At 39.4% G+C, this 9,477-nt stretch overlaps 1 protein-coding gene across 1 annotated transcript; it reads right to left on the bottom strand.

Moving 5' to 3' along the window:
• Window positions 1–365: 365 nt before the first annotated feature.
• LOC109378674 (olfactory receptor 5K1) lies at window positions 366–1,417 on the bottom strand. Its single transcript, XM_019634982.1, has one exon. It carries the CDS (start codon window positions 1,356–1,358, stop codon window positions 432–434), a length of 927 nt encoding a protein of 308 aa, XP_019490527.1. The 5' UTR covers window positions 1,359–1,417; the 3' UTR covers window positions 366–431.
• Window positions 1,418–9,477: the final 8,060 nt, after the last annotated feature.

Raw genomic sequence — 9,477 nt, 5'->3', positions numbered from 1 at the left:
CTGGCTACAAATGTTTAATGTTATTCTTCTTTATATTTATAACTGCTAATTTTGTTGTTTTTCTTTTTTACAGTTTGACAATTTTTTTGACATTTTTTTCCTAGTTTTATTAAGGTATGATTTTCTTTTGTGTGCCGATAATCCCTGATGCTGACACATTCTATGAGCTTGGCAACATACTAAGTTGTTTCTTGAATGTATTCAGTTTGGTTTTGATTTTTGTTATTTTGAGTTAAGATTTAGCACAGTTTACCCCTTCCTGTATATTTTCTCCTTTATGTACTATTGCTTACATTAATTTTATTATGACGGTTTTAAAATATTTTATATACAATTTGTGCCTTTTCTCTGCGTAATTCCACTTGGAAATTGTTTCTGCATTTAAATTATTGCACTACAGTAGACGTCATTTTTTTCAAACTTTCTTGAGATTATTTTTTCTTAAGAATTTTTCTGAGAACACTTATTACTTCCTTATTTCTCAGGCTATAAATAAAAGGATTTAGTAAGGGAACTACTATTGTAAACAAAATAGCAGCTGGTATATCTTTATCTCCTTCTTCAAGCAAATTCGGTCTAATGTACATGAAAAAAAGAGATCCATAGAATAATGAAACAGACAAAAAGTGGGATGAACAGGTAGAAAAGGCTTTGACCCTTCCCTCTTTGGATTTCATTTTGAAAATAGTAAAGAGGATGTAAAGATAAGATATTAAGACACTACCTATGGTGAAGACTTGAATTGAGCCTGAAAAGATAAACAATACCAGTTCATTAATATAAGGGTCAACACAGGAGAGTCTGTATAAAGGAAGAATATCACAATAAAAGTGGTTGATGCGATTAGATCCACAGAAAGCTAGCCTAAATAGAAGCCCTACGTGAATCATGGAATGCAGGTTTCCAGTTATGTAGGCCCCTGTGGTCATCTGAATACAAAGTTTCTTTGACATCATGGTGTGGTATTGCAGTGGGCTGCATATGGCCACATAGCGGTCATAGGCCATTGCTGCCAGGAGAAAGCAGTCTGCAGTTTCAACAGTGCAAAGAAAATAAAATTGTGCCATACATTCATAGAGGGAAACTATTCTGTTCTCAGAAAAGAAGCTCCCTAACACCTTAGGAGTAATGGCACAGGCACAGCAAGAATCCACAAAAGCAAGGTTGCCCAGAAAGATGTACATTGGTGTGTGAAGACGATGCTCTTTTGAAATTAATATGATCAGGCCAAGATTCCCCACCATGGTGATCAGATAGATGGCAAAGAACACCACAAAGAGAAGGATCTTCAGCTTTGGGTGATCTATAAATCCTGAGAGGATAAACTCAGTTTTCATGGTATGATTTTCTTCAGCCATTTCTGGTTTCTCTGTTGAGAAAAAAAAAAAAAGTGGAGAAATGAGGTACTAATTTACAATATGCCCAATCCAACTACCGAGCTCTTTCTAGCCCAGAAGGATGAGGAATGTCTTCCATCATGCTTTCACACGTCACATGGATTTTGGTGCATGNATATATATATATATATATATATATATATATATATATATATATATATATATATATATATATGCTATCTTATTATTCAAATATATTGTGTGTCTACTCTATGCCACCCACAACACTAGGCACTATAGTTAAGCAATAAACAAAAGCAGATATGGTATCTGCCTCCTGTCCCCTTAAAAAATTGGAAGTTACGGAAGACAGACATAAACCAAATAATCACCCCCCAAAATTTAAATTACATCACTATTATGAAGGCAAGGTTATTGGAGATGTGAGACTTACAATAGAGAGATTTAGCCTACTCTGAAACCAGGATATCTAAATTTGAATCTTGTCTATACCACTTTCTAACTGCTCATGGGAAAATTATTTAACCTGTCTGTGCATCAATTTCCTCATCGGAAAAATGGGTATATAATGAAAATGGAGACTAAAAAGTTAGTTTTAAGACTTAATGAATTGTGTATAAAATACCAGAAGAGAACCTAGTACATAGTAAATGCTCAATAAATGCTAAATACTATCATTACTACCACTGCCGCTTCCACTGTCATTATTACTTGTGGTACATGGAGGAGGTGGGAAGGTGACAAAAGATTTCCTTGAAGAACTGATGACTGAGCTGAAATCTGGAGGCTGAAGAGAATTTGCCAGGGAAAGGTGGAGTGGGTGATTTGTGAGGAGACCATAGACAAGCTGCTGTTTCTGGAGGGAACATGATAATTTAAGGCACTGAAAGAGGGTCGGTGAGGTAAGGTTAGTTAGTGGGGAAATGGTACAAGGGAGGGCGAGGAGGTGGGCAAGGGGCACATAGTGTGTGGGTATTGTAAACAAGATTACAAATTTGGGTCTTGATTCTAACAGCAATAAGAATCCATGGAAAGTTTTTTTTATGTATTTTTTTTTTTAAGAAATTGCTCTTTCCAGGTTAAGATTTTTTTTAAAGATTTTATTGGGGAATTGGGGATGGGGAACAGCGCTGGGGAATCAGGGGAAGGGGAACAGACAAGTTGCTGTCACTTTTGTTCTTCAGTCTAGTTGTGGAGGACGTTGCTTCACTGGCCCAAGTTAGCACCCTCATTGCGCTCTTCCCGGGCGAGGCAGATAGGTCGCCGGCCTCTGGATGGCCACTCACGGCGGCTCTTAGCAGCTCACACAACTGCCAGCCGCTCATGCTGGCTGCCGGCCACTCACAGTAGCTTACGGCAGCCCATTGCAGCAGAGGCTGCAGTCTACACCGTCACTGGCAACCCACGGCAGCTCAGCTCCAGGTCGAGCTGTTGTTCACCATCTTAACTGTAGAGGGCGCAGTGAACCGGGGCCCTGCTGCTCAGAGCTGGTGTCCCAAGCCAGCTCTTAACCAACACGCCACTCAACCGGCACCCCCCCCCCTCCGCCCCATGGAAAATTTTTATAAAGAAGGCTGACATGGTGAGATTTACATTTTATAACTTAATTCTTGCTGAAGTATGAAGGATAGATTGAGAGCTGGCAAAATTGGATGTGGACAAACTATTGAAATTTCCCAGGAAAGAGATCATGGTGTCATGGACTAGGTGGTGAAGATGAGAGGAATGGACAAATTGGAGAAATCTTTATGATGTGAAATGAGCAGGACTTCATGATAGATTGGATGTAGGGTTCAACGAAGAAGGACCTAAAATTCTGGCTTCAAGGTTCCCTGGTGCTCTAGTGGTAAGGATTGGACGCTCTCATAAAATTCTGGCTTCTGCAACAGGGTGTTGATGGTACTCACTGAGGCTGAAACACCGGAAGAGAATCAGGTTTAGGGAAGAGAACAGGAGACAAGTTTGATTTCACACATGCCTTGCATGAGGTGCCTTTGAGACCTCTAAAAGAAGATGTCTAATTGGCAACTGAATATATAAGGGTTTGGAGCTCAGAGGAGATGTCTGAACATACATTTCTGTGAAGATTTTATTTATGCGTCAATTATCTAGAGGTGGTTTCTGAAGCCTAGAGGTAGTAAGGTCTAGAGCAATGCTGCCAATCTAAATATAATGTGAGCCACATATGTAATAAAGAATTTTCTGGTAACCACATTAAAAGATAGTAAGTGGAAACATATGAAGTTAATTTTAATAATGTGTTTTATTTAATAAATACATCTAAAATATTATTTCAACATGTCATCAATGTAAAAATTATTAAGATAGTTTATATTACTTTTTCATACCATTACACTTATAGTACCTGTAATTCAGATTATATACAGTTCATGTTCTCAATTGCCATGTATTTAGTGGCTATCTATTGAACAGCACGAGTCTACGGGTAGCGGGGGAAGGGGGTAAAAAAAGAAAGAGGATAGGAAGCAAAAGGGAAAGGAAGAGAGATAAGGTAATATAGTAAAAGCCTAGGAGATAGTATTCCTAAAATATTGTTTGTGGTCAAAAGATTCAACTGACTTCAGACTTTTCCACTGTAAAATTTTGTTCCTAAAGTTCATAGTTCTGTCCTATTTTGGAAAACCTTAATTGACTTCATCTCAACTCTTTAGTTCCTGTCTCACTGCTCTCAATTTTTAGCATCACACTTCTTAAAAAGCATCCTATACATGCTATTTTCATTAACTCGCTTTAATTGCCAGCAACCTAGATTTCATTCCTATCATTTTGTGAAAGCTGCACTCTCCAGCGACCTGTCCATCAAGTCTAATTGTCTTTCCAGAACATTTGTTCTCCTTGACCCCTCTAAAATATTTGAAGGGTTAAACATTATCTCATTCTTAAAACTTTCTATCTCAACATAGGCATTCTTTTTGAAGTTCCATCTCTGACCATTTCTTCTCTTGTAGAAATTAATAACTCACAACTGAATGCACCTGGCCTCCAAATCTTCATTCGCAGCCCTAATCTCTCCACATAACTGATGTGTGTGGGGGGGGTATTTCCATAATATCTAATCAGCATCTCAAACTAGCCGTACTTGAAAGGGAAATTACCTTGTATCATGAAGGAGCTTTTCCTCCTCACCCTCCTAGGCTGTCACAGCATGTTGCAGAGATTGGTCAGGGAAAGCATCCTTGAGAAAACAATACATAAACTGAGGCCTGGAGGTACATAAGTGTTAACCAGATAACAGGTGAAGAAGAGAGGGGAACGGTATTTCAGGTTGTAGATGCCATTTTTCCACTCAAATATCCTTCCATGCTTAATGAACAGGGTGTCAACTGCCTACTGCTAAGTGCCATGCTCTGTGCTGGTACCTTGGAATAAGCAGTGAGCAAGTCAAACATGGTCCCTGCCCTCATGGAGCTTATCATCTAGTGGTGGAGAGACGCATTCAACAAATCATTACAATTGTATTAAGAGCTATGAAGAAAAGTAGAGAAAGCTATAGGCGCCTATTATAGGGTCTTACCCTAGTCTGGAGTTGGGGGTAGAGAAAACAGCATATAAGCTGAAGCCTTGAGAGTATTTGAATTAACCACCTAATAGAGGAAGAAGCGAGACAAATGACATTTATGTCATAGATAGCATTTGGAGCTCTGAGTTGGGAAGTAGCCTAGTGGAATCTGGGAGCTGAGAAGTCAGCACTCCTGTAACACAGTAAATTAGGGGGATAGTGGTAATAAATGACACTGGAACAGGAGTCAAAGGTCAGATATCACAGGGCCTTGTAGTCCAGGGTCAAGATTCCAAGTGTGTCCCAAGAGCAACAGGTTCAAACCTTCAGGATCATCTATGACACCTGACATTATCCTCACTCCCATATCCAAGTTGTCATCAAGGTGCCATCAGGTTCCCTTATAACATCTCTCATGTCAGGCCCTTCTGCTATTCTCACTCAGGACTGTGTCTTGTGATTCTCAGCTCATGTGTTTCAGTCTCTACACAAGGGTTCCACAAACTTGAAACCAATAAGATCAATTGTGATCAAATTGTTTTTCCATATTTTGATTACTATGTAAACTTTACTTTTTCTACAATTGACCATACATTCTGAGATAGTACCACCCATCAGATGGACTACTAATTGGTGGGGTGGGGGTGTCCTATGGCAGTGTAGGGTAGGGTGTTGCTTGCAGAAAATAAGTGGTCAGAAGGGCTCCATAACACTGAACTGGTACCACAGAAAAATGTAAAAATTCTGTCTAATGACTATGTAAGAGAACTTGGTCAAACCAGTGAACAGTTCTTTCAAAATAAAAATAGTATGTGAAGGGCAACCAAAAAAACTTTTCAATAATAGTGGATGCTTTCATAGATACTATGAAATTTTATTATACTAGAGTAGTAATTTTGTTACAATTGTTGCTGCTTTGTTCACTGCTTTTGTGTCTTTTCAGTTTTTAGAGCATGCTGCTAAAATCATTAATATATGTGTATGACTTGGTAAATTTTAACTTTAACTAGTTAGCTCGGGAGATTTGCATGAATTAATAGTATCCAGTGCAATTTTTAGTAAAGCTTGAATGTCCTCACTGGAGGCTTTATTAAAAGTTTGGCCCTCAGAGACTGGAAATTGGGTAAGTTTCATAACTGCAAATGAGTTTTGTTGCATTTGCAAACAATGCACAATGGACATTATTAGGAAACAGATAGGGATTTCTGGCAAAGGTACATTAGTGTTACAGAATAAGAAGGGAGTTTGTATTGAGGCAGCCCTTTGGGCCAGAGACATCATTAACAAGAGGAACTGAGCTCATTCTTCAAGGATCACACTTGCATTATATGAAACAGAGCCCTGAAAAATCTCTCTGGAAGGCTAATAAGCAACCCTTTTATGAAAGAAAATGGCATTAATACGATATCCAGCAAATCACCCTAGTGTCCTGTCCCCAGAGAGTCTGTATCAAAGGTTTATTTCAGAAAGAACTGCTACACTCTTCGGCTTTAAAATGGTGTGGCTTCTCTAGCGAAGGACCTTGAAGTGCTATTGGCCTGAGTTCCTCCCAGCACCATCACACTGCCATAATTTAATCAACAGATATTTCTTGCCCCCCTTTCCCTTGTAAAATGTTGTGAGGGTTTCCAACTCAGAAGCACCCAACAACAGTAATAATTGCTGCTTTTCTGAGAACTTAAGCCTTCTACAATTATAACTTAATACCAACAACAAAACCCCAAAGTTTCACCTTGGAGGAGGCATTAGTAATTTTCAGAATGCAATTTCTTTATCCAAGAGAATCTTCAGTATTTTCTAGTCTGGAGCTAAAAAAAGAGAAATCATCTTTATATTGTGTTGTTTGAAATATTTTGGTGCTCTAAATCAGAATCTTTTATTTGTATCCATATTGATATAACTATCAAGTTACTTGTATCTTGATGATTAAGATAGTAGCCAAGCCTGAGGTAAAAGAAAGAAAATAAATTGCCATTTGTTACTTCTTTTTGAGGAAGCCATAATTTTTTTCTTCCATTTTTTTGTTTGTTTTTACTTTGTTCCCTACAAGTGTGCATGGATTGTCTTTGACTCCCCTCCCTAATAACCAGGGACCTTTCAGCCCTCAGAATCTGAGCTCACACCTGGAGCTAGATGTGTTTTTAAAAATTAAGATATAACACACATGCAATACAATATATACAAATCATACGGGGACGGTCCAATGAATTTTACCTATTTATATACCTGTAATGTAGTCATCGCCACTGACGTCAACCTTAGTGCTATTTCATTTCTCCTGAGTGACATGAACTCTGAAATATCCTCTACAACTCTCTTCCTCATTTTATATCTCCTCTCTTCCGTTTCTCCATTTTCCCTGCTCCCATCTCCCTGTCTATCCCTATTGTTCCCCATTTTCCCATCTTCACATCTCTCTCTCTGCTTAGAGCAGCTCTTTCTGGTTCTGTTCTTCCTTTTGTTCTCCTACCCACTCTCACATCTACTTGTGCAAATGTGTGTGGACGTTCCTGGGCTCCTTATAGCTGGTTTCTCAACCTCATCACTCACTACTCTAGGTTCCTGCTGGAGCTCTTAATGGGCCCAGAGCCAAAGCACTTCCAGAGAGGGTGAAGAGGGTTGACTGTGGTTGGCCATTTCTAGCCCTCAGTGTTTGGGAGAAATAGGCCGACTCTTCTTTTAATGAATGAGCAACACACTGACTCCATGGCATTGATTCAAGTTAGCTTTCAAATCTGAGGATCAAGTGTTGACTCAAGCCAACCTGACTCTCTGGATATGTCAACCTGACAGTGGCAAAAACAGTAAGTGAAGCTAGCTTTACAGACAGAAAGGAATGCCAATATTCTTTAGTACTTTATGAATATATGAATAAAAATTCAGTTCTTATTATAAAATTATTACTTTAGAATGCCTACAGAAAAACTAAAGCAAAGAAGATAGAAAAATCAAAATGTATAAAAGGATATTAAAAAGATTTTTGTTGTTGTTGTTGTTTTAATTTTATTGGGAAACAAACAGTGTGTCCTTCCAGGACCCATCAGCTCCAAGTCAAGTAATTGCTTCAATCTAATTGTGGAGGGCACAACCCAGTGGCCCATGCGGGGATCGAACCGGCAATCCTGGTGTTATGAGCACTGCCCTACAACCAACTGAGCTAACTGATCACCCCCTAAAAAGTTTTTAAATATGCCTAGTTGGTGGCTACCTATAATAACTACTATCATTTTAATGTATATCCTTCCAGAATTATTTCTCATATTCCTTTAGGAAAATGGAATCATATTGGAAAGAACATTTTAACAGTATTAAAAAGAAATCTATCTATACCAACAAGCAAAAATCTACATCATAGTTAAATGTCTGGGATGAGAAACACCTGGGTGCCCCAGGTGTCAGAGGCCCCTCCTCTCAGACTCTTCTGGAAGCAGTCCCGCTCATGCCACCTATGAAGCAAAACCCAGTCCTTGCTGAAACCTCCTTCTAAGCCCCAGTCCGAATCATGATGCAGAAGCACCTTACCCCAGGAGGTCTGCCAGGTGAGGGGGACCAGGCTGTGGCCCAAAGGCTGTGCAGGGGAGGGACCGCCAGCAGCCAAACGATGGAGTGAGCTGCACACGTGCAGGGTCGCGAGTCTATCGCTTTCCAGGTGGCAAAAGGCCCTGGGTCAGCTCTACTGGCTTCTGGCTAGGGACTCAGGGCCCCACTCCAATGTCTGCCAAGGTCCAAGGCTATAGCAACCAAAACGCGGTGTTAGTGGGACATAACATAAACATATTCCTGGGCCAGTTCCTGCTGGCAGGCTGAGGTGTCTGGAATTCATCTCGGGAGACCTCTGCCTGTTCCTTGAAGCTTTCCCCTGAAGAATAGCTTCAGGAGCATACAAAATGGTGTGTACCATTTTCCTCCCCAGTTTTATTGAGACATAATTGATGTAACATTGTGTAAATTTAAGCTGTACAATGTTATGATTTGATAAACATGTGCATTGTGAAATTGCAACGATAAGGTTAGTTAACACCTCCATTACCTCACATGATTACCCTTTTCCTGCGTGTGGTGAGAACTTTTAATATTTATTCTCTTAGTAACTTTCAAATATATAAATAACAGTGTTCTTAACTATAGTCACCATGCTGTTCATTAGGTCCCCAGCATATTTTCATCTTATAACTGGAAGTTTGTACCCTTCGACCAACATCGCCCCACTTCCCTCACCCCTCAGCTCCTGACAACCACAATTCTACTTTCTGTTTCTATGAGTTTGGCTTTTTAAAATTTTACATATAAGTAAGATCATTCAGTATTGGTCTTTCTCTCTGAATTATCTCACTTAGCATAATGCTCTCAAGATCCATCCACATTGTTTCAAATGGCAGGATTTATTTCTTTTTTGTGGATGAAAAATATTCCATTGTGTGTATAATCCACACACACAGCAGACCCTGGAATAATGTTGTTTCGTTCGACGTCATTTTGTTATAACATTAATGAGAAAAAAATTCCTGGCAGGGGCTGCTGTCTGGGTGGAGTTTGCACATCCTCTGTGTGGGTTTTCTTCGGGTACCGTGGTTTTCTCCCACATCCCACAGATGAGCA

The sequence above is a fragment of the Hipposideros armiger genome, unplaced genomic scaffold (genome assembly GCF_001890085.2).
Source record: "Hipposideros armiger isolate ML-2016 unplaced genomic scaffold, ASM189008v1 scaffold_2461, whole genome shotgun sequence".
Lineage (NCBI taxonomy): Eukaryota > Metazoa > Chordata > Mammalia > Chiroptera > Hipposideridae > Hipposideros > Hipposideros armiger.
Note: the sequence above shows the minus strand (reverse complement) of the source record. Positions and strands in the feature narration are given on the sequence as shown.